The 24,741-nt window shown below is 49.3% G+C and overlaps 3 protein-coding genes across 6 annotated transcripts; 1 reads left to right on the plus strand and 2 right to left on the minus strand.

The window, feature by feature from the left end:
• Positions 1 to 383: 383 nt before the first annotated feature.
• POLR2C (RNA polymerase II subunit C) lies at positions 384 to 5,749 on the minus strand. 2 transcript variants are annotated; one of them, XM_054078655.1, is made up of 9 exons: positions 5,605 to 5,749; positions 4,452 to 4,501; positions 4,140 to 4,208; positions 3,916 to 3,968; positions 3,674 to 3,802; positions 2,571 to 2,622; positions 1,892 to 2,060; positions 1,574 to 1,648; positions 384 to 900 (listed from the first exon to the last, which is right to left on the minus strand). In XM_054078655.1, the coding sequence occupies exons 1-9, from the start codon at positions 5,688 to 5,690 to the stop codon at positions 756 to 758; spliced, it is 828 nt and encodes a 275-aa protein (XP_053934630.1). In that variant the 5' UTR covers positions 5,691 to 5,749; the 3' UTR covers positions 384 to 755. The 2 variants fall into 2 exon arrangements, with proteins under 2 accessions (XP_053934630.1, XP_053934631.1); XM_054078656.1 differs by lacking the exon at positions 5,605 to 5,749 and adding an exon at positions 4,989 to 5,571.
• A 13-nt stretch (positions 5,750 to 5,762) lies between these two features.
• COQ9 (coenzyme Q9) lies at positions 5,763 to 15,069 on the minus strand. Its single transcript, XM_054078651.1, has 9 exons — positions 14,950 to 15,069; positions 12,832 to 13,003; positions 12,146 to 12,281; positions 11,644 to 11,786; positions 11,291 to 11,375; positions 10,042 to 10,146; positions 7,907 to 8,062; positions 7,350 to 7,403; positions 5,763 to 5,870 (listed from the first exon to the last, which is right to left on the minus strand). Exons 1-9 carry the CDS (start codon positions 15,011 to 15,013, stop codon positions 5,835 to 5,837), a joined length of 951 nt encoding a protein of 316 aa, XP_053934626.1. The 5' UTR covers positions 15,014 to 15,069; the 3' UTR covers positions 5,763 to 5,834.
• On the plus strand, positions 14,963 to 23,133 carry CIAPIN1 (cytokine induced apoptosis inhibitor 1). 3 transcript variants are annotated; one of them, XM_054078653.1, is made up of 9 exons: positions 14,963 to 15,100; positions 17,537 to 17,712; positions 18,014 to 18,166; positions 19,497 to 19,573; positions 19,850 to 20,018; positions 20,197 to 20,270; positions 20,605 to 20,720; positions 21,246 to 21,318; positions 21,846 to 23,133. In XM_054078653.1, the coding sequence occupies exons 2-9, from the start codon at positions 17,556 to 17,558 to the stop codon at positions 21,954 to 21,956; spliced, it is 930 nt and encodes a 309-aa protein (XP_053934628.1). In that variant the 5' UTR covers positions 14,963 to 15,100; positions 17,537 to 17,555; the 3' UTR covers positions 21,957 to 23,133. The 3 variants fall into 3 exon arrangements, with proteins under 3 accessions (XP_053934628.1, XP_053934627.1, XP_053934629.1); XM_054078652.1 differs by lacking the exon at positions 14,963 to 15,100 and adding an exon at positions 15,221 to 16,593; XM_054078654.1 differs by lacking the exon at positions 14,963 to 15,100 and adding an exon at positions 16,639 to 17,260.
• Positions 23,134 to 24,741: the final 1,608 nt, after the last annotated feature.

The raw sequence follows: 24,741 nt of genomic DNA on the forward strand, positions 1-24,741 counted from the left end.
TTAATGACAGACTCCCTGCCATCCCAGCTCTTAACATGAAGATCACGTACTGCACAGGTAGAGTCTACTCCAAAGGAGACTTAAATACAGCTAAGTCTGCCTGGCCCATCTGGGCTCCCCTGCAGCACGGCCTTCTGCGGCATCTCACTTAGCAGCCCAGCCTCAAACATCTGCTCTAAGCATAGCCCTGGGTTGGTAAATGACGGGCTACCTGCTGGAGGGGGTTCTGCTCTCCTTAGGAGATAATGTCAAGAGCAGCAATCAGCACTAGAGAGCAATGCTCCCTCCAAAGCAGGTCTCATTAACTTGATGTCTACTGGAGAGAAGTAAATGATGTGACATCTTCTCCTGCAGCCCAGGACAAGCTTTCAGGGATGACAGAACACAGGGGGTATGGCTTTATTCAGTACAGTAAGGAACAGAGATGCAAATAAGATAGGGTTGTGTAACGGAGGTGCACACTTCTCAACCCCAAATGCCACATAGCCAGAATCCAAAACTCTGGCCTAAAACTCAGGGATCACTTAGAGACGAATCCTGTCCTAATAAAGATGCTCACCACTTCCCTTCCTGCTTTGCTCTACACTCCACGATGGCTCTCCTTGGGAAGGAAGGCCACGGAAGAGGTGTCACCAACCAGCAGAGCTGGGCAAGGCAAGGCAGAGGAAGACAGGAAGGCAAAAGCCTCAGCTCCGAGTGCTGCCAGGAACCTTCTGCATCACTCACACCCGAGCGCTCTCTTGCAAGGGGCCACCTCAGTTTATAGTGAGGACGTCGCTCTGAATCTCGTGGCTCAGCTGGGTCTGGAGGTCGCTCAGTTTCTTCTTCAGGCCAGACAGCGCAGAGAGAACGATGGTCTCTGGACGCAGAGAACCACATGACTCCACATTGTAATAAAACCTTAAGGTAAAAGTTGGGGATAAGTCACAATCTGCCCCACAGGAAGCTGTAAAACCAGGGAGCACCTGCAGAGCAGTTCCAGCTTGGACTGACCCACCACAGGGAGGTCTGCAGGGAATCCCAACCATTGGCATCATTCACCTCCCAGCTGGGCAACAGCCAGTGCTGCCCCTCTACAACTATCACACCAGCACCCATGACTCCACAGGCTGCAAGAATAACTCTGAGATGTATTTTTATTCAGCACTGTGACCTGCAAGCCAGCACAGGGCCCCACACCAGAGTGTACAACTGGCTGTAGGCACTTGCGTAGTGCAAATAACCCAGGATAGGGGGTACCACCAGCAAATGGAGCAGAAGACCCACACGACTGAATAAATATCCTAAGGCACTTTCCCCCCACAGGCCTCATGCTTCACCGAATGCTGCACTGCCCTGCTTGATAACGTGAACTAAAGAAGAGCTGTTTGTTACCTCCCGGAGGAGAAAACCTGCCAGGCCTGGTCACATTACCAGTTAACTCCAACTTCTGCCCAGCTTTTCAGGAAACACCAGCTTCATGGGCTGGTAAACTGCGGCGCAGAGTAGACAGTCTCATAATAACAGAAGTCAAAGAGATCCACCCAGCCAGTAGCCCCATTTTCCAGCTGCAGTGGCGCATTCAGCTTCCTACCTCTCTGGCTTCCCATTGGGGTCATACGGAGCCTGAGATTCCTCCTCGTCGATCTCCGAGTACTCACTCTTGGGCCTGGAAACCAAGAGCAGCAAAGGTCAGTGTGGAGCCCACGCTCTAGCCTGGCCCCAGGGCACCCAGGCACACTGCGTCACTGTTTGGCCACAGAGAGGAAGCACCGGGGCTGATGTCCGGCAGACAAAGAAGCAGTCACCAAACAAGTGACAGAAAAAAGCCCCAAGTCATCTCCGGGGCTGAAATGCAGGTGCCTGCTGGAAAATCCTTTTCCAGTTCCTCCAGACAGACATTAGGACATACCACTCCTCCGGTTTGGGGTACACGGTGTGCCTCAGCGCATTGTCTGGGTCATACTCAAAGGCCACACCTGCCGTGGGGTTCCACTTAGCATGCTCCTTGCCAAAGCCCTTCTTGGCATAGGCTCGTAGTCTCAGCTCCTGGCCCTTCCGCAGCTTCACAATAAGGATGTCTGCAGAAAAGCACACACTGTTTGAGAAGGCTGCAGAGGAGAAATGAGTATGCAGATCACTCTGGGGCTAAGGCAGGATTTTTCAGTGCCCAGGAAGATGTCACCAGAAGCATGAGCTCACTTGGATTCTTAGAAGGGTTCATCTGTGTCCCCAGGGAAGCTGGGAAACATCTTGCTAAGTAAAAAGGAGTTGCACATATGCCCAGAGGCACAGCTCAGGCCCCCGGGTAACAGCAGACAACACAGCATTTTGTTTCTTTGCTGTCTGTCAAGTTCTCACAAGGAGAGAGGAAGACCCTCTGGCATGGGACTTTAATTCTAGGGATAACTTTTAAGCTGCATTAAAACGAAACACTAACCCCCTGATACAATGATGCCAGTGCCTCTCTACTGCCAGCTTTACAACTGCTTTACGGTTGCACAGCTAGTAAAAGAAGAACAAGTTCAAAGACTCAGAAAGAAAAGACCATTTCTTCCTCCAGCTCTTAGTCCCAGCGAAACGCCACTTACCATCTTGCTCCACATAGTCATTGGGGTCGTTGTCTCTGCTCCGAGATGTTACCTGTAGCAGAACAAAAGCAGGTGAATCGATCACAAAATCATCTTCTCTCTCCACATTAAACAGCAGTTGCCTACAAATATTGGAGACCGCAGAGAACTGCTCTAGAGTGACTCACAGCAAAAAATCCAGCCCACCCTATTTAACAGAAATCAGGACAATCCAGGCAACTGCAGGTAGGTATGTGATATCCCACTGCACCAGACTCTCGGCTCCTGAGCTGCTCTCCCCACAACGTGGGGAGGGCTCCAGCCCAGCTCAGCGCTGCCACATGGTCCTGCAACTCAGCCCAGAGTCACTCCCACAGCTGCTGCCAGGCGACACACAGCACTTTGCAGCACCTCAGCTGAAGGAGGCAAAAACCAGGCAGCTACGATGAGGCTTTAACCAGGCAGACATTGTCACCAGCCACCAGAACAAAGCCCCAGGCCGTAGTGACATTCAGATCGGATCTCAATAGCATTTTAAAAACATTCTCTATTAAGTCTCTTTCCCTCTGTTCTGCTTCGGCTCTGCCAATACTCCCCAAAGCAACTGGGCAAGAGCTGTTTGGCAGCAATGCCCTGGCCTGGGCTCCTCACACCTTGCTGCACTGAGGCCCAAAAACCAGAAAACCCCAGCCAGTTGGGTTGCTGTCAAGCTTTCAAAGAGGCTGGCCTTCCCTGAGCCCCAGCAGCAAGCAGGCAGGAGAAGGCAGTGACATGGCAGCAGGACACAAGCACACATGTTCCAAATGCTTGAAGTTAGATGGAGGGGCTACACTAATGTTTGAGATGAGGAATACTGGATGATGCTTTAACAAGGCTATACTTACTGCTTTGACACACCATCAAACAGCAAATGAAGAACAAGATGGTGAAAAACAGGAAGGCACTGGTACACCCTGCTGTTTCTGCAGATATTCCTGCTTTGCTCTCTCAATAGGTCTCAAGTGGGGCTTTAGGCAAGATGAAAAGTGCTCAAAGGCCTTGTTTTGTCCAAATTTTATTTGTTTGCCAAACCCAACGGGAACACAGGGAGGGGACTTGCTGACAAGCAGAGGGATCACACTTACCGGTATGACACGGGGGTTGTTGGAGATGAGATCGCGGGATGTAACATGACGAGTCTGGTCTTCATTGCATCGGACATCAAGGGTGAACTCCACCGAGCACTCCGGACAGAACTCATCACATGTACAGTCCTGGGACACAAACGAGTCAGGACCTTAACGCCAGCAAGAAAATCAGTAGCACTTCCCATCATATCAGACCCCCATCATCAAAACAAGAGCTCATGACATTTTGCTTGACTCACTCTGGAATATTGCATCTTATCCACAATGTCATCGCTGGTGAGCGGGATGAGACCTGAGGGAAGAAAGAAATCATGAGAATGTCTGAGTGAGACCACAGGAGCACCGACCCTCCTGCCGAGGTGGGCAGAGGGATAACAGCCTCCAGGCAAAGGTGCTTTAGCATCTCCAGATTGATTTAGCTCATAATCTCTGCCTCGCTGCACATCTGCATCCCAGCACTCACCCAGCCTGTGCGCAATGAATTCATCATGGAGCACGGAGGAGTTGGCGTCTATCTGGACCCAGTCGATGGCTGCAGAGAGGGAAAAGTCACCAGCTGAGAAACATTTCCATGGGGAAAAGCTGAGCAGTTCGCAAGGGCACAGAAAACATAACAGAGACTACATCTGGTAGCATATAGTACTGGCTAAACACACGCAGGGTGAGCTGAAGGAGCTTGGAGATGGAGGGGAAAAGGGAGGGCATTGAGGGTGCTACTGAGGGCAACAAGGACAGCAGCCTAAGGGCCTGCATCTCAGGGCAAGCGAGGCAGTACCTATGATGGGCACTTCTGCGATGAAGACTCTTCGGATGGAATTGGCCACCCTGAGGAAGAGAAACACCCATGGTGAGGGGTGCAGGAGCGCGGAGTCTGCTTGTCTGTAGCGCAGCGGCCCAGGCTGTGCTGCAGCAGCTCTGAGCGGGGCACTGGGCACCCACCCAAGGGGCATCAGCACCACTACACCAAAGGTGGGACGGTTGGCACCACCAACCCAAAGGGGGGGGGGGGAATCAGCACCACCAACCCAAAGGGGGGGGGGATCAATACCACCAACCCAAAGGGGGGGGGGGATCAGCACCACCAACCCAAAGGGGGAGGGGGGATCAGCACCACCAGCCCAAAGGGGGAGGGGGGATCAGCACCACCAACCCAAAGGTGGCGGGGGGAGGGGCGGGCATCAGCCCAGCCACACAAGAGGATATCAGTCCCATCTCTGCCCGAGGCGGGCAATCATCCCGTTACCCGAGGTGGGGGGGATCAGCTCCACTGCCTGCTGCCAATGGACAAGGGGGACCCGGCCCCAACACCCGCCCGTTCACCCTGTCCGGCTGCACCGGGTGTCCCTGCATCTCTGCTCATCCCCACGTGTCCCGGCTCATCCCCGCTTCCCGGCTCCTCATAGAACCACAGAATCACCAGGATGGAAAAAAACTCTTGGACCATCGAGTCCAACCATTCCTATAAACCACTAAACCATGTCCCTGAGCACCTCGTCCACCCGTCTTTTAAACACCTCCAGGGATGGTGACTCCACCCCCTCCCTGGGCAGCCTCTGACAGTGCCCCATGACCCTTTCTGTGAGAAATTTCTTCCTGATGTCCAGTCTGACCCTCCCCTGGCGCAGCTTGAGGCCATTCCCCCTTGTCCTGTCCCCTGAATCTTGGGAGAAGAGCCCAGCTCCCTCCCTTACAACCTTCTTCCTGGTAGTTGCAGAGAGCAATAAGGTCTTCCCTCAGCCTTCTCCAGGCTAAACAAACCCGTTCCTTCAGCCGCTCCCCCTAAGACTTGTTCTCCAGCCCCTTCCCCAGCTTTGTTGCTCGTCTCTGGACACGCTCCAGAGCCTCAACATCCTTCTTGTAGCGAGAGGCCCAGAACTGAACACAGCATTCATTCCCGCCCCGCGTCCCCGCCGATCCCCGGCGCTCACGCCAGGTCGGTGTTCTCGATGATGAACTTGACGTTCTCGTCGGTGAGCTCGGTGATGCGCACGGTGGGCTGGTTGGCGTACGGCATGGCCGCCCCGCTCTCCCGTCCCGTCCCCTCCACGCCCCGCCCCGCCCGGTCCGGCCCCCACAACAGCCCGGCTCAGCCTGCGCCGCCTTTATTGGTTCCGGGGAAGGACGCGGCCCCGCTCGCTCCCGCGCTGCCTGTCCGGCCTCACCGGCGCTGGTTCAGACCCGTCAGGTTCTTGATCTGCGGGGCAGAGGGAGAAGGGAGTTACGCATCGCTCTGCCCAGGCCCGGAGGTGAGCGGTCGGTCAGCTGGAGGAGCTGGAGAAAAATCACTCTGGCCTCGGGCAGGGGCACCCCCCACACCCGAACCTGCTCTCTCGGTCAGCAGCCTCCAGCTCGGTTCTGTTCTTGCACCTGCACAGCCCCCAGCTGGGAATCGAAGCATCTAAGACATCGCGCTCGCTTGGCAGAGATCTGGAGAGCCCAGCACAGCCCTTGGGCACGGGAGGTCTGGTTGTCCCCAGTAGTTACTGTACTGAGACGATTTGCCCTAAAACCAGCTGGGTGCAACCCACACACTCCCCAGCAGCAGTCGAGTTCCTCTCCTGTATTTGTACGCTGGGTCAGATGTGTGGACAGGCCAAGCATCCCATAATAGCAGGCATCTTGTTTAGTTGCTCCGCTTTATCTGCACAGTGGGTCTGCCGTGCAGACAGGCCAAACATCCCATAATAGCAGGCATCTTGTCTAGTTCCTCCCCTTTATCTGCACAGTGGGTCTGCTGTGTCAACAGGCCAAGCATCCCATAATAGCAGGCATCTCAGATCCAAACTGCAGGGATGCAATCTATGGGAGAGCCTCACATTGATGTCCAAGAGCACAAACAGAGCCCGGGCATTTCTCTAGTGAAGGGTCTTCTGGGCGTGTCCGGGTGTGAAAGCAGAGAGAGGCTGAGAAATGTGGTAAACTACGCTACTGCAACTGCACAGGGAGGGAGGTGGGAGAAACTGAGACCTGCTTCATACAGTAAAAACTATTTCCAATTTATGTTTCAGCCTGTTTGTTTTGTACTGGTACAAGGAAAACGTATTTCTGATAGCAAGGAAATTATTTTGCTGCTGAGTGCAACAGGAGTTGTCCAAAACCAGAATCACAGGGAAGTCCTTGAGCCCTTCACAAATCATTCCTGGGTACATAAAGGATTGTTTTGTATCCCAGAGGACGTGCAGCTCGCCCTGCATGGACATAAAGCAGTCCAGGATGCCACCAAGAAGTGAATGAATTCTTGGAAGGATGCTGCAGTCCACTGTAACAGCTGGAGGAGGTCACCCTGCCATGACCCAGGGACAGTGCCATCTCCATGTGTTCATGGGGCACAGTCTTTCCATCAAGATCTCCAGCACAGGGACCAGCAGAGGAAGAGATCTCGCGACAAGCAATGGAGAACGGTTGTGTTTATTCTGATTGCCTGTCACTCTTCCCTAAAGCTCACCCTGCAGCTTCAGGCTTTTTACGCTCTATTGCAAGACCTTTCACCACAAAACAGTGAATTAATCCCAAATGACCCAGAAAATCATCCTTCTGTGTAATTAAGTTGTAAAATACAATTCTTTTTCATGCTGTCCTCTAGTTTTGGGAGGAAAAACATGCTGACGTTCAGCACAGAAGGAAAGAGAAACAATTCTGCCCTTAAAGCCCTGCTGGTTTCAGCATTACTTACAGTAACTGCAGCTCCCATCAGGCCCTGGACAATTGCTTCTCCGGTTGACTGTACCTAGGAGACACAAGGAGAACAGGACCTTTTGTGTTCTTCTGCAGTTACATCCCTCAAACACAGAGATGTAATGCACAACAAACATGTATTTTCAGTGGGATGTCCCTGCCCATGGCAGCGGGGGGGTGGAACTAGATGATCTTTAAAGTGCCTTTCAACCCAAACTATTCTATGATTCTACAATTTGCTCTACGAAGGTGCTGACAGAAGCCAAGCACAAATGACAGCCAGTGATAAGAAATCTGGAAGAGGTTTCCTGGCAATAGATGTTTCCCAGCCATTGGGCCAGTCTGACAAAGAGAGCGCCTACCTGTGATGTTATGAGAAAATACTGAAGCATTTATTGGTGTTGAGCCGACAGCATTTATGCCATCACCCACCAGTAAAAGGTGGGCTCGCAGCACATGTGTGGCGTACACGGCTGAAAAGCCAGGTCTGTCTGCACATATGTTTGGGCAGACGGTGGACACTGCCACGTGTCCATACCTTGCCTGTAACATTACCTGGTTAGCTGTGTCACCCATCTTCATGGCATCAGCTATTCTGTTTTCTAGGAAGCGCCAAGTGTCTTCGAAGTCAGGGGATGAATCCTGCATCATCACCAGTTCGGTGGTGTTGTAAATGCCAGTGAGCACAGCTCGACGAGTGTACCAGTTAATCTGCAAAGCGGTAACATCACAGAGAGAGAAAGGCGGGACCTGAACGCAGCTCAAGAATGCAGCTTGTGAAAGCAGAACAGAGAATAGCAAAGGAAAATAGCAAACTGACTGCACATTCCTTCCCCACTTAAACTCTGCAACTCATCTCTCTGAAGCAGTGGGCTACCAGACAACACCAACACCTGAGAGCACAGCTGCTCCCATGCCACCTGACACAGGTCACAAGTATGGTGTCTAAAAATGCTGAAGAATATCCCTAGTGTCTGCTTTTTGTTGCAAGCCAGGACCTGTGGCAGCCAGCAAGGAATTCTCCCTTGCTCAGTTAGCCCGTGTGTGTGGTGCAAGAGTTCACCTTTGCTTTACAGGCAGCTAGTAGGCGATGCAAAGTTCCAATTCTTGATCTGATTTAGATGAGAAACTGCTATATTTAGTACTGAACTTGAGCTGCAGTTCGCACCAGGTACAAGCATGAAGAAAGGGAATAGCCAGAGGACAACTGTGCAAGACATCACACGGAGATCCACCTTTCCCAAATCCTGCCACTGAAATACCAGCATTGCCTGCTGAATCACTAAATGCATCAGTACCACGCTGCAAGCAATGTTGCAGGATGTGTTACAATAGATTACACAGTGCAGAAGTGCACAAATAACTCAAACTCTTCAATTTTTCCAGTTGCACTTGAGCCACTGACAGATGAAATACATACACATTTTTAAAAACGAGTGTTCAACTTAATTTGTTGCTATTACAGTGATTAAATTATTTGGGTACCTTAAAAAAACCACTGGTTGTTCTATTCATGACTACAAAGCAACAGAGTAATTAAAACACTGGTCTTGACTTTGAAAATAAAGAGTTTACTGGAAAGCTCTACTGTCTGCACCGTGACCTGCAAGCTTTGATGAAGGGAGAAACGTGAGGTATGCTGCCACTTGCAGCTGACTCTTTCATGTGCCTGAGACCAAACTCTTTTTACTGATTCTCCTCCTGCTCTGAAAACAACACCTGAAGGGGTCTCTGAGGCATGGGCATACTCTACCGAGCTCCCAGCGCTGTGAAGAGGGCTGCCCTGCAAGTGACATTAAATGCCCTTACTGGGAAGAAGGGAGCATCACAGCTTCCCAAGAAAACTCTTTTAACTGGTCAGAGGTGCAAAGAAAAGATAAATTTCAGAATTTCTCCTACTCCCTGCATCAGTGAGGAGACTTTAGAAACAGCTTGGTGCAGACGCTGACTCTGACATGTCAATTTGACTTTCATAACCTGTAAAGGACTTGCAGTTCCTGATGCCATCACAGCTTTTCATTGCTCTTCTGGCTTACTCCTTTTATTTTTCGCATCTCTTATTTATTTTTCACTACAGTAGCTTCTCTTTTAGACTCAAATAAAAGAAGTTTATTAAAGTAGTTTGTTAAAATGGTTCATTTAGCTTTTCCCATCTCTCCCTACATCTGTATGAATTAAAGTAGTCTATTAATTGCTTTAATTATGGTTATAATTTTCTTTTATTTCCTGCCAGAAAGATGAAAGCTTTAATAAGCTACTGGTATTTTTAGGTTGGTTCTTTAATGGTTTTCAAGTCAAATCTGTAAATGCTGCTGATGGTGGAAGAGACAGCTGCTTCGACAGCCATGCAGCTCACTCAGTAAATGCTGGGTCAACTTAGTCTCAAAATACCAGCAATTCTGTCTGTGTCTTCAGAAAAAAAAAGTACTTAAAAGAGTCTAGGAAAGCAAGTCCTTTTAATTTGCACTAATCCCACTGGCACTAATTTGCATGTAGTCCCTTTGGCTTCTAAGTCTCTTTGGAAACTAGACTACAGCCTAAAAGGACCCTTGGGTGCTTCTGAAAACATCTTCCTCACTCAGCAAATGGGATCATTTCAAGAGAGGTGTGGCCCAAGGCCTATTTCAACCTATCATTTTGCTGACGTGCCGAGGGGCAGCACCAGCCAGTCTGCAAGGCAAAAGACTTACGTCTGTAGACTGGTCTCCAGCATAATGCAAGATATCATCAATCATGCTGCTGAGGAGGCTGAGGCTGGAAGGGATGTTATGTGGCATCAACAGGATGCTCAGAGCCTGTGAAGGAAACACAGATAAATGGGAGAGGCAGAGAGAGAAGAACACAACGTTAAAGCAGACCAACAATGCTCTGCTCTGGTATCCTCTCCCTGTTGCTGTTGACTTGCCTTCAGCCCCCAGTGACAAGTCCCCTCAGCTCTTTTGAACTAGCACTGGTCTTTCCAAGTGGCAGGATTTACTGGGAATGCACAGTGTGGCAGCCAAGCTCAGGCCTACTGGAGCTCAAAGCTCCCTGTTTAGTTCAAACACCAGTGTGTTGTCTCTCCCAAGCTGCCTCTCCAGGCAGGGAAACGCAGCACAGGCTGAGCTGACTCACACTTATGCTGTGTGCCTACAGGCAGGGAGTCAAATCTCTCATTTCTCTGAATTTGACTTTGAACTCAAAGCAGCTCCAAGGGCAGAACAGCCAGTTGTAATGGCCCTGCTGGGATCCTGCAGCCTTTGAACATAATAACACAATGCCAGGAGAGTCACAATCCACCCACATCCTTCACAAGACAAGTTATGCTAATCTGTAACAAAAACATGAATCCCATCTTCTCCCTCTGTAAGGAACGTCAAATTCAGCTGCCCAGAGGCCAGCAGTGGTTCTGGACAACAGAGGAGGACTTTGCAGCAACCTTCACATCCCAAGGTTGGGAACTCTTTGTTTTGTACTAAAGTCACTATTCAATTCCCTTCCCACCCTGAGCAGAAAGGCTTGAGACTCAATCTGAATTTTGAAGCATGAAGCCCCCTCAGCTCACAGATCGCAGCTGCTTGTGACAAAGCAGTAGCTCTGCATTTCCAGGCACCAAACAATACCAGCACAACTAGAACAATGTTGCGAGGAGCCCGACTTCCTGTGACAGTGCAAATAGGACTGAGCAGAGGCACAGGTTATTCCCTAGGTATCCCAGATAGGTGGAGTGAATGATGGAGAGGTTTGCCTTTCTGGAAATGCAAGAAAACATTCATTCTAAGGGCACATTTAACTGCCTTCTTCCAAAAGTGCTTTCATCTTCAAGGGTACAAGTCATCTGAAATCAGCAAAGGTCTCCTTTACAACCCTGAGCTACTCTGGTGGACAGACTACATTGAAGGTCATAGAGTGTTTAAAATACACACAAAAAAAGAGACAACCCTGATATTCATCATATACCTGGGGCCATCTCTCAAGATAGGGAATCACCATCCTCAGCCTGGCTTCCACAGCATCTCTCAGGAACTGATCTATAGGCTTCTTCCTGAGTGAGAAAAACAAAATACAAATATGAAGAACATCACGGTTCAACTCAGTTCTGGACTTGAAAGATTGATATACCATCACCCTCAGCAACAGATATGTAAATTATTACACACCCTTCATGCCTCTGGTCCAACTCTGTATCAGGGAAGGTGGGCTTTGGGTAAATTACACTTTGTACTTAAAGTATGTGTGTCTCAGGTGGCCTCTCTGTCTATGCAGTCCCCAAAGTCTGCCAAGGAAGATGTCCTTTCACACCCAGTACTCACTCTGCTTCGCCCTGCTGCACTAGTTTTTGTTCCTGCTCCAGCAGCTCAGACAGCTTGGTGTTGCACTGAGACAGAAAGTGCAGGATCAGTTGACTGCCATCACTTTGAAACATCCCAGCAGCGGCAGCAGAGAGACCCAGGGCCTGCAGTGAAGAGGGGAGAAGGACAGACTGGGTCATACGCTGCTATGCAGGCTCCAACTAGGAAATAGATGGTATTCATTCCACAAATGAAGTTATATGAATTTAAACAAACTAATATTGCATTACAAATAAATTCCTGTGCAGGTTTTCCTTTCTTTAGGATCACTACTTAACATCGTGCCTTAATTTAACTCTGACAGGGTTACCCTGTAATAGCCGTCACACATTCCTGCCTGGTACCATTTGCTGACCAGGGTGCATGACCCAAGAGTATGTGGGGGAAGCATGCAGACCCGGCTGTCTTTGGACTTCAGCTCCATCCAGTTTTCAACTGGTTCTTTGCTTCTCTCCCCACATACCTTGGCTCCCTCTGCAATGGCTTCTGCAGTCCAGCCATGTTCGGGCACAAACTCCAGCGCTGCTGTGAGGATTCGATGCTGCAGCTGCTCCTCGCTCTCATAGTCCTCAGACTCCTGGCTGCCCTGGCCAGTGTAACTATGAGAAGGTATTGTTACAGTGAGGGGAATGTCACCATCAAACATCAGAAACCTGGACTCTGCCACTTGCTTGCCGCCACTGCTGCGTGCAGGCATGCTTTGAGATCTGCATATTTAGTTTAAATCTCACCTCCTCCTGTAAAATCCTTCCCTTTCCAGAAAAAGGATTCTTAACGAACCTTTGCCATGAGAGGAGAAGAGAAAAATAACGAAAGGCTCAATCTAGGTGCCTACCTGCAGACTAATCAGCCTCAGATTCCCCTCCCTTTAAAAAAAATAGCTTTTCCACCAGGGGCTTTACAGTCAACATATTTTGTGTCGATTTACACAAAAATCCAGAAGCGAAGGCTTGCACTTTGCAGACCAGAGAGGTTCCCTCTTGAAAGAAAGTCCCATCCTGTCTCCACAGTGGACAGTGGAATTTGTACTGTCACAGCAAACCAGCATTCCAGCTGCTGTAGTCTGAGGCTCATTAACTCTGGAACTTGTCTCCGAGTTGCACATCCTTCTGTTGGCAGGACAGCACTAGAAATAGCCTAGTGAGTTACCTGGGGTCAGGGCCCTGAGGTTCCTGTCCAGGCTGGTGATCGGCTGGATGTGAATCAAACTGCTGCTGAGAGGAAGATGCCAACGGCTCCTTCTTGTGCTCATCAGAGACTCTCCTCAGCACGGCCGAGGCCTGGAGAGGACGCTGTGGTGGGGAGAGCTGCCACCTGACCACTACAAGGAAAACCAAGAGAGTCAGACGTCTCCTTCCAACACCAGGAAGCACAGAAAATTAAGGTGAAGAAGAGAGTTGTGGTAAACACATCTGAAAAGAACACAGATTTGTAGAGACAGTTTGATGTTTTTTACACTTCCGAGAAGGGCCCTTCTCACCTGAGCTCACATTTACTTGATGAAAATAAAGTGAAAATGTTTTGTGTAGAAAAGAACCACACAGACGTCACATATTGCAAAGAGAAAGGAGTTTCCCAATCTCGCACTGGTAATCGGGTGCACAGCAGCCACTTGGTTCCTTGCAGCACACCCTCTCTCCTTTTCAGCCCCTGATGGAGGAGAGGAGTTAGCGGGAGGCACCAACCTTTGAGCCTGGGGCAAGAGGCGAAAGTGAGCAGTCTTAACAGCTACACCTCGCTGATCATATGTGTTTCTCAGATGACTCACAGGCAAAGCAGCTTTCAATTACAGCTACTCTAAGAATTTTTAATTTAACTGCAGCGAAGTTTGGGTTTGGTTTTTTTTTTTAATAAGGTGGGGTTGCACAGCTCATACTTAAAAAAACCCACCACCAAACACTGCCCCCTGCCCCAAAGCCCCTCCAGGTCCCTTACACACCATGTGGGGCAGTTTCAGGGTCAGGGAACTGTGAGGAGCAGCCCGGCCCCCTGAGAGCATCTCCTCACCCTAAGCTCGGCATGGCCTCCTTCACCCAGGCACTGTGCTCCCCAGAGTCATGGAATCATTAAGGTTGGAAAAGACCTCTAAGATCATCCAGTCCAACCACCAGCCCAACACCAACATGCTTACTAAATTGTGTCCCAAACGCCACATCAACCCATTTTTTGAATACCTATAGGAATGATGACTCCACCACTTCCCTGGGCAGCCTGTGCCCACCACTCTTTTGGGAAACAAATTTTTCCCAACATTCAATCTAAACCTCCCCTGGCACAACTTGAGGCCACTTCTCCTTGTCCTGTCCCTTGTTAACTGGGAGGAGAGACCAGCACCCACCTCAGTACAGCCTCCTTTCAAGCAGTTGTAGGGGGCGTTGAGGTCTCCCCTCAGCCTCCTCTTCTCTAAACTAAACAACCCCAGTTCTCTCAGCTGCTCCTCACAGCCCCTGCGCTTCAGACCCTTCCCCAGCTCCGCCGTCCCTCTCTGGGCACGCTTCAGCCCCTCCACGTCTTTCCTGTACTGAACTTCACAGGCCTGGCTGTGCTTCTCTGGCCTCCCGGTGCCCCTGGAGGCCTGTGGCCACTGGTGTGTGCAGGCCTTGGTCCAGCTGCATGGCCTGGAGCTGGGCCTGGAGCTGGAGCCCAGAGCAGAGCTGGCGTATTGAAGCTGGAGCTGAAGCCGGGGACTGGAGCTGCAGCTGGAGTTAGGGCCAGAGCTGGGGACTGGAGATGAGGCTGGGACTGAAACTGGAGCTGGGGATGGCAGATGAGGCTGGGACTGGAGACTGGGTCTGGGGACAGGGACTGGGGACCAGGGATTGGAGCCGGGACTGGAGCTGGGGACTGGAGATAGGATCAGAGATGGAACTGGAGATGGAGACTGGGGATTGGAGATGGGGGTGGGGACTGGAGCTGAGGCTGGGGACTGGAGATGGGGACTGGAGCTGGGATCAGCGATGGGACCGGAGATGGAGCTGGGGACTGGAGATGGAGACTGGAGATGGGGACTAGAGATAGGGACTAGAGATGGAGACTGGGGATGGAGATGGGGACTGGTGATAGGGACTGGAGATGGGATGGGATGGGGACTGTGGACGGAGATAGGGACTGGCCCCGCCCCGCCCCGCCCACTGGCGCCGCCCCTGCCCTTCACCTCACCTTCCCCACCGCCACGCGCACGGGCGGGCACGCGCATGGCCCGGGCACGCGCCCCCTCTCCCCACTCCCCGCTTCCCCCCGCCCCGGGCGTGCCCGCCGCCCCCTCACCCGCGCGGCCCCGCCACAGCCCCCAGCCGGCACGCCTCAGGCTGCCTGCCGCCGCCGCCGCCATCTTGGAAGCGGGCAGAGCGCGTAGACGTCACGCGGGCGGCGCGCGGTGGTGACGGCATCAAACGCAGACGGGGCGGGCGCGGCTGAGGTGAGCGGGGCTGGGGGCGGCGGCGGCGGCTCGGGGCTCGGGGTTCGCTTGGGCCTCTTGGGGGCTTCTGGGCGGCTGGGGGCCTCCGCGGGCCTCCGCTTCTCCTAATAGGAGCGGCTGAGGGACCTGGGGTTGTTTAGTCTGGAGAAGAGGGGCCTGAGGGGCTGACACAAGAAGTGGTTACTATTACAAAAAGTGGAGTATTTTCGATTTAAGCTGAAGCAGAGTTAAGTTTCATCTGAGTGATTGTACTTTTTTTTGGAAGTTAGACAGAATGTCTGTCTGGCAGCGTGTTTTCTTTCAAGCAGCGCTTTCCCAGGCACCGTTTATTCTTTGGAGATGATAACGCCTTGTGTTCAGTGTGATCACCTCTGTTTGCAGTCTCTCCTTATCTCTAATAATATCTCCAGCAGAGCTGGAGCCAGCTCCAAATCAGCAAGGCTTCTGACTGTTGTGAAGTTCATAATAACATTAAAATTAGTCCTTGGAAAGGAGTAGAATATGCGTAAGATTTCTGGGAAAATATATCTATATGCATCTAAGTTGGAATTCTGGCTGCCTGGGTCCAGCCCTTCCCCTCCTGGACCTGGCACAGCCCAGTCCCAGCTGCAGGAATCTCGGGGGTTAGGATGGGAAGTGTGGTGGCTGTACTGGTTCCTGGCCAGGCTTGGGTGGCCCAGCCAGACAAACCCCAGTAGTCTACAGATGGAGGTGTTTAAAAGGATAATGGCTGGTACACAAAACCTTTCAGTTTAAATAAACTCAGCTTCCTGTTGGGAAAAATAGAGAGGGAAAGTACCCCCCTCATCATCCCATTTAAAGCTTGGCTGTGCGTTCTTCAACAGCCACTCCTTGCCTTTATGCTGACTGAAGGCAGATGTAACGTTGTGTTATTGAGGACTACAGCAGCTTCCTACTTTGTTTAGATTGCATCTCAAGGGGTTGATGCAGGCTGATGTTGCTTTTGATATAGTCTGGGCTCTGACTGAAGTCTCTACCCTTACACTATGCTAGCATTATGTCTGGGATCAGGAGAGATATCTTGAGCCCATCTGGAAAGGACACAGCCTGCTGCTCTGAGAGGAAGGTGTCACTTTGGATTTTGTTTTCCACATTAGCCAAACAGCTTATTTATCTTTTGAGATTTTCAGTCTTCTTCCTGGGAGAAGTGACTTTCGAATGGGATTAGTCTGCGTTTGCTAGTGTTACTATCTGTTATAGGTGCTTAGTTTGTGTTGCACGTGCATGCAAGGCCAGCTGTGAGGCACTATAACCTATAGCATATATCCAAGTTCTTCCGCTCCTTACCTGGTTTGCATCGTAGGTGGCATTAGTGCCAGTTCCTACCAGAGCAGCTCAGACAAGAAACAGAGTTGTCCTGTTCTGACCTTGTTTGCGGTTTCCAAGAGAGAGGGATTCCTAGTGCATAGAGCCGGAAGGACAGCGAGTCAAAATCACTCCAGCCCTGACTGGAAGCAACTGAGTTAAATCTGGTACAGCGTAACTATAAGCTATGTTTTTGTGACAACGTGGTGACAATAAGACATTACCCAAGGCAAATAATGTAATGATTTCTGGTAAAGACTTTGCATTCAACAAGCTTTCCCAAGGCAAGCGTATAGCTTGCAGCTGAGTGAAGATGTGCTGGGCAACTCGTGTGCTCACCAGTGCTCTCTGTTCTCTGTGCTTATGTCAAATCGGAAAGAAAATAGATTTGCATTGGATGGGTAGAGTGAAAAGGGCTGGGTAATTTGTTTCTGTAGCTGGTGCTGCTGTGAGTGCAGGTGACAGTATGATAGTGTTGTGACTCTTCTATAGGGCAGATTTTATTTGGACTCTGTCAGGGATGCAATCTTCTTAAAAAATATTAGTGCAGCCATGTTTCTTAAAATTGTCACTTCGCTGTACATTCTGTTCCCTTCCTCCCTCCATGTAATTGCTCACTCAGCAGCACCAATAATAAGAGCTGAAAGAGCCTCCATCTGGAATACTGGGAATGCCAGCAGTTATTTTTGTTTCTTCTCATGTACTGCAGAAGACAACTCGCTAGGTCATGTCCTGGGTAGGAGAGACAAGGCAGTGTTTAATGCCAAATAGTTTTCACTAGTCTGGAAATCCAGATATCCTATGTGTCTCTATTCAAATCTTTAAGAAAAGCAGGTAAGGTTTTTTTTAAGCATGGCTTGCACACAAACTAGTCTCTGAACTGGAAAGAAACTGAGTTATGCCCTTAAGTGAGGCTATTTCTCAAAGTCGTGTTAACACTCAGCTTGGGGGAACTCTGTGCTGCCTGTCTCCAGAAAATAATTCCCATCTATTGAAATGAGTCCATGCTCTGTGTTTAGGTCACAGTCCATAGACGTTCATGCTGTGTTTGGCACTGACCCTTCTTATTTGTCTCCCCCCTCTACCCTCTCCTCTCTCTGCCGCTGTCAGGTTTACTGCTGCTGCGGAAATGGGGGAGTACGGAGTCGCTCCAGGCCAGCGCGTGGCCATCATCTGGGACAGTTCCTCACCAGTTGAAGCCTTGAAAGATTTGGTGGATAAAATTCAGGCTCTGGTGGGAGCTGATAATCGTGTCGCTGTGGAAAACGTTAACCAGCTGTCTCTGTGTAAGAATGTGTTTCACTTTTCACTGTTGTATTTAAAGGGAGAGGGTGCTTGTGTTGTGTGAGCTGACTTCTTCCCTGGTTTGTAAGTCAGCATTCAGAACAATAGCACCTACTGCTGACTCTTAGTATTGGCAGTACAGGGAAGAAGGAGATATACCCTGCCGTGTTTCCTGTGACTAGTGTCTAATCCGTTATTGATATATGCAAACATTGGAGATGAGGAGGGAGGTCGAACTGGTGTATTACGAAAAGGTGTGTGCATGTGAGTTTAAAATTATACCATCTTTCTCTTTCTTTTCAGCTGCTCACAAAGAGTCTAGTTTTGATGTAATTCTCTCTGGTGTGGTACCAGGCAGTACTGCACAGCACAGTGCAGAGGTACTGGCTGAAATAGCTCGGATACTTAAGCCAGGGGGCCGTGTCCTCCTGAAAGAACCGGTAGTTACAGAATCAGGTAAGAGAACCTGCATCTGCCTTGCTTTTATGGCAACATTGCAATTCTTGTGAGGATTAGGCTGAAATGGAAAGGGCAGTGACCTTGACTTGTGTTCACATACTTTTCAGTCTACTGACACGATAACCTGAATAGAAAGGTTTTCATCCAGTGTTTCACCTGGTAGCCATCAGAGATGTTTGCAGTCACTCTCCTTTTGTCAAAAGCTCTTGACAGGCCTGTTCCTAAACTACATTGAAAGGCTCAGCAAAAATCATAATTCTCCTAGGGCATGTAATATTAAATAGTTGCAGATGTCATGTTTCTGAGGGGCTTCTGAAGTGACTTTAAAACCAGGTGACAAATGCTGAGAGCAGCTGTCCTGAAAGCCATCTGAGAAGTAGTTATCCAGAGAAGGTAGAAGTGCCATGGGACAGCTTTGGGAACGCACAAGATGATTCTGCATTCAAACATTGCTGGCATAGGGAGCTGATTCAGGATGGAAGTGTGAAATATGCCACGTGATAAGAACACAAGCATCTCTGCCGATGGTGTTTCTGTTAGCACAATCTACTGTGCTGAAAGTGGTGGTGTAAGTGGCAGAGGAAACACCTGCTCCAGGCTGGAAAGATTTGCTGGTGCTTTGAAGCTCGCACTGGCTCTGTGGTGCAAGTTGGTCCTTTAGGGGCAGTAGTAAACACTTCTGGGACAGAACAAAGAACGTGCAGAGTCTGGAATAGATGAGGTTTCTTTTCTTTCAAAGTCACATTTGACAGGCTGGAATTTGGTGGACTTGGGATAGAGTGCAAGTGGGACAAGAGAGTGAGTGAATGGATTCCATTCAGCACAATCCCATGCCCAAGTAATTAAGCCTGTAGTGAGCTTTTGATTAAACAGTGATTGTAATAGCTTTTGCCTATGAGAACAAGGCACTTGAATGTTATGTTTCTGAATGTAATGCTCATTTAGGAGTCCATGTTGTGAAAGCTTCAGGAGTTGTTCACTTTAATAGGTAAAAATGTTTTGGAGGATTTTGTTGTTTGGGATTTGGGTGGGTTTTTTTTTTTCCTTTTTTTGGTGGGTGTTGATTGGGTCAAGGAAAGTTTTGGTATATATAGAACAAATCTAGAGCTAGAACAACAGAACGACTTGTGATCTGAGGCTGTTATTTTAATGAACAAGCTGCTTGCATTGCTTCTGATTTGCCCCTGCTGTCAACCAGAAAGAGCCAAATTTTAAAGCAGAGGCTTGAGTTGAGTAATTCCTTCTAAAGCTCTTGCTTTTCCAGGTTTCTCAGTGGTCTCTGTTCCTGTTCTTACCTCCTCCTACTTCCTGCTTTTGTGTCTTCCAGGAAACAACAGCAGAATCAAGACAGCAGCCAAACTCCCCACAGCTTTGACCCTCTCCGGCTTGGTGGAAGTGAAGGAGGTACGTATGTACTAACAGTGTCCAGAACCTCCCTTGTGCAGTGACCTTGACATGTAGATGCCCATTCCTGGGGATTTGCTGGGTCACACAGTGTTTAGCTGCCCTGGTTTACTGCAAATGTGCAGGGACACTGCCTGCCATAACCTTTAGTCATTGCAAAGGTAGTGGGGTTTTTTAGGCTTGAAATACCAGTTGTCTGTGTTCACAGGAATACTGGACTGGGTGCTGAAATAAAGGTGGTTTTGCATAAGGTTAACCTAAAATCTTACATTGCAGCTGCAAAAAGAAGCATTGACCCCAGAGGAGGCCCAGTCGGTCCAAGACCATTTGGGTTACCAAGGCAATGACCTTCTCATTGTTCAGATTGAAGGCAGGAAGCCCAATTTTGAAGTGGGATCCTCAAGTCAGCTCAAGCTTTCCTTTGCCAAGAAACTTGGTCCTTCGGGTAAGGAGTGGGGTGCATACTAAGTGCTTGGATTGCCTGACTTGGATGACAAGCATCCCTGGGAACAGGGAGACAGCTCCAGGATAGGGCTTTCCAAAGCTGTTTGAACTGTATTTTTTGGAAGTGGATGGGACGAAGGCTGGAGTAACTACTATTTCTTCCTTTATTTTGGCTCCAGGAAAACCCTCTGTGGACCCAACCACTGCCAAGCTGTGGACCCTCTCTGCCAATGATATGAATGATGAAGAGATGGTATCTGGTTTTCTTTGTGGTGCTTTGCTGTTGTTCCTCCTCCCTCCTCTTCTTTCCTACTCTAAATAGTATCAGTCATACTGGTTGGGGGAAACTTTGCAACTTAAGAGGTCGAAAAGCATCCGCAGGGCAAAATATCTCATCTCCTGTGTGAGGTCTTGAGAGCCCAGAGGTGTGGTGAGGGTGGAGAGGAGTCATAGATAAGAGGCCACAGTTGCAGCATTTTAATGCTGGAGCTACAGATAGCACCATCTCTCTGAACATAACACAGCAACAATCGTTCCTTACTGCCAAATCAGTTTCCTGCATGCAGTCCTCTGTGGTATATTTCCAGGATCTTCTGGACTCTGATGAGCTGTTGGATTCAGAGGATTTGAAAAAGCCGGATCCATTGTCCCTCAGAGCTCCATCCTGCAAAGAAATGGGCAAAAAGAAAGCCTGCAAGAACTGGTCAGTGCTGAGATTAGTGCATCAGTGAACTTCTAATTGTAACATTAAACCCTTAGAGTTGAGTAGGTTTTAAAAAGATTATAGACACTTTGCTGCTCCTCAGAGCATAGTTCTTTTGGTTCATGTCCTTTCTTATATTGACAATTTGAGTGTAAATCCAAGTACCATGAGAATTGCCGCACCGAAATGGCTACAAACCACCACACTGGTATGATCAGCAGTGTTCTTTAAGGTAGCTACACAGTTTGTCCTGCCTTAACTAAAACCCTGATTTCTCCGTTTTCAAGGAGACCCAGCACACACGGCAAGTGCTAAAGAGTAATTTCTCTCTTGGTTTAAACTGGAGGAGTGTGTTTCAACACTTGCTGTGCAAACCGTGGTGTTGAACAACAAAATGTAGAGCATGAGAGTCTTCAAGTCAGCTGTATCGTGTGACAGGACGAGGGCTGTTGCATGTGAGTAGGGCTGGAACAAGTGTCAGTGACTCAGAACCTTTAAGCAGGTGACTCCTTTATTTTTCTACAGCACATGTGGCCTGGCTGAAGAGCTGGAACAGGAGAAGAAGAAGAATTCACAGCCCAAATCTGCCTGTGGAAATGTAAATAGTCATTTTTGTTTCTATATTGTGGTTTGCAGTGCATGATTTGTGTCCAATAACTGTTTTCTCTAGCAACTGTTCCCTAGTTTACTGCTTCAAAGCGCTGCTTGTGCAGCTTCTGCAGAGCTTCAGCCTGCTGTCCTGTGCCCACATGCTCTGTACCAGTGCATGTTGCAGTGCAAGTGCTGCCCTTGTAGGAGTTGGGGAACCTCTCTGCCTGTGTGCCAACAGCGATCTGCTCAGGGAAGAGCCCCTTGTGGGAGCCCAGGGCAACTGGTGGTGGTTTTGGCGCTGCCCAAGCCTGGCATGCAGCCGCAGCAGCTGGGCTGGAAACTTGCTTCTTCCACATGAGCACAGTGCCTTGCACAGCTCTGCTAACCGCACTAACCAGACCTGTGTTGGAGGGCAGAAGGGAAGCGGTTTCTGTGCTGATATGTGCTGAGGAATGTGTCATCTCTTAAGCTGGAACAGGGAAAGAGTTGAACATTGCCTCTGATTACAGAAGCTGCTTTTCTTTCTCTTGCCAGTGCTACCTGGGGGACGCGTTCCGCTGTGCCAGCTGCCCTTACCTGGGGATGCCCGCCTTCAAGCCCGGGGAGAAGATTCTCCTGGAAGAAAACCAGCTGCATGATGCTTAACAAAGACATCCCTGGGTGTCCTGCAAAGGACTCCTCTGCTTTTCCATCAGTCTGGTGTTCTTCCTGCCGTCCTCCTCATCCTCTCAAACTCATGTTCTCTGGCCAATACTCCTTAGGGAGAGTGACACTGCTGTGAGCTCATCACTTGTAATCAGCCTTGGACTACCTGATAATCTTTGGTGACAAGTGGTCTCCTATGTATTAGACTTCATGTTATGCCTTGTAGCTGGCTTGACTCGATACCGGGATGCTGGCAGTTACCGCGTGTTCCACCAGCAGAGGGAAGTGTCTCCAAGTGTCAGGTTGACCACCTGTGCCTGTGGCAGGAAAGGTGCTTCCTCACGCCTGTGTCATACAGCTCTAATTTGCTCTGATTTTCCCTAATCAATCAGCAGCTCTGGCTCACTCTCAGGGTGACCCTCAGCTCCTGCTCTCTTTGAAATTTGAGCCTGCAGTTCCTTTACCATGTGGAGGTGGCTCAGCAGCTCTTGTTGCAAGTCAGGAGCAGTGAGTACACTTAGCAACATGTGCTTTTAGAACTCCTTTTAGAACATGTGAGAACTCCTTGGTAAAGTCTGGCAGGCATGACAGGTTTCCAAGTGTTTTGGGAGCCTGCTCTTGATACACACTGCCCCCACCTATTTCCATCAAAATGTCAAAAGATGCAGGCCCAGTGAGAAAATTCCTGCCTATAAGGCAAGGAGCAGATTAAATTAGATCTGTCTTGTCCTCCTACACCCTTCTGTCCCTGTGAACTGACATCACAAGGGCGATCTGACCTCTCTTGGTGGTTACCAAGTGAGTTACCTGCTTGCAGTATCCAATAAGAACATAGCAATAATTTAATTTCTAGGTGATCTGTGGTCACTCTCTACTCCCACTCTGCGAGATACTGACTACTTTATTTATTTGCATAATTACTCACGGTGAAGCATCTGCACAGATGCAGGATGAGGGAGCTGTTAATGTTCTGCGTTGGGCTTCCTTCACACCAAGGGAGGGAGAAGAGGGAAACCCAAAGTCAATATCTCAGTGGGGATTGCTTTGTTGGGGGCTCTTGCTCTACGGGATGTGGCTGCTACTTGTGCTACATGAGTTACACAGCTCGCAGAGCAGGCTGGGGTGAAAGGCTGTTCTGTTCTTGAAATAAAGGTGACCAATTATAAAGCATTTGTTTTAAGACTGGTGTTAGTGGCCATCTTAAGTATATCTCTATTTTTACTCAGCCTCTCGGTGATTTCTGGTACTGTTTAGATGTTGGGTTACATCTTAGAGTTCTCTGTGAATTGTTCAACTGAAAACATCACACGAATATGTGGTGTCCACTGGAAAAAAAAGAATCAAGCTGCCTAGACTAACTTTTTTATTTAGTCTAGATTTCAGAAAGAGGCTTTCTCCTGATGGAGTAAGGAGAAGGCAGCTTGCAGGGAGGGAAGGATCCCATGAGGTGTGCAAAGCACCCTGTGCAGATCAAGGAGCCTGCACTGCCATGTGAAGTGTGGAATACTCAGTGCTGCCTGGGAGCCAGAGGGGAATATGAGAGACTGGTGGGAACGGAGACCTCTGAGAACTTGTACATAGATAGACAGCTGCCCTCCAGCGAGAGCAAGGCTTTCCCGGATTTCCGAACCTGAATCCCTGCCTGTGTGGTCAGTGGGAGCAACTCCCAAGAAGAGTCCAACCACTTCTCCAACAAACCTTTTAGCGCTCCTACGTTGTGATATAAAGAAAGAGGTAAAAGCCTCTCTCCACACCCTTGATCTTTTGGCGTTTCTTTGCCTTTTTTCAGCCTTCCTGATCGCAGAAGATTGGGGCTCTGCATGTCTCCCTGTGAAAGGTTGCTGATGAAGGCAGCCCTTAACCAAACTCTGCTTTCCTTTCAGGAGTAAATAAGATGAAAAAGGAGAAGGCAGTGGTAGAAGCTTTTGTTTTACAGTGATCACTCAGATGGAGTTTAAACAAGCTGGAAACACTTTAAGATACTGCTGAATTCACTTAATGATGGTTAATGCTGTATAATTTTGTTCTCTTTATGTAGTATTACCTGTTATCGCTGTGTTGGCTTCTCCTCCCAACACCACTGAAACTGGTCCTGGTGAGCGTCATCTTGGGGACATAGAAACAGCCTAATTTACAAAAAAGGGGGGATTAGAGTAATCAGGGAGGTTCCTCCAATCAATCCTCCCTAGCAATAAAACTGAAACCATGAACCGCCCTGGGTTTCCGTAGATCTGTGAGACGCAGCCCTTTGTGCTGTGGGCCAAGTACTGCGTCATGGAGCTGAGCATTTATCTGTTCTTCTTGACAGATGAGATGAGCAGCATTTTTTGCCCTTCTCCTCCTGCCTCTTTTAGCATCCTTTGACCCTTTTACCCTGGATCCTGTTCAGGAGATGCTTTATGGAGCCATTCATGAAGAAATACCCCTGTGCATCCATCCCTGCCTCCGTGCTCACACCCTGGGACATCCCCTTGCATAGGTTCTACTTGAGAAGGCATGAAGAGACATAGAGTTCAGTGCTGGCTCCACTTGCACACCTGCTTTCCTCGCCTTGGATTAAAGCAGTTGCTTTTCCTCCTGCTGGGAAAAGCATGGCCATGTTGGCGGCCATCAGAGGCCCATCGATGCAAGGGCCAGACAGCTTTTCTCTGCATCTTTGCAGTTTGCTTTACGTGTGCTACTTGGTTCTTAAATAAGTGTGATGCTTGCTGGTAACCGTCCTTGCTGGAGAAATTTGGTTTCCTGGGTGAGAAGGAGATGCTCTGTGAGCCAGGGAGGGACGTGC

The sequence above is a fragment of the Cuculus canorus genome, chromosome 13, assembly GCF_017976375.1.
Source record: "Cuculus canorus isolate bCucCan1 chromosome 13, bCucCan1.pri, whole genome shotgun sequence".
NCBI lineage: Eukaryota > Metazoa > Chordata > Aves > Cuculiformes > Cuculidae > Cuculus > Cuculus canorus.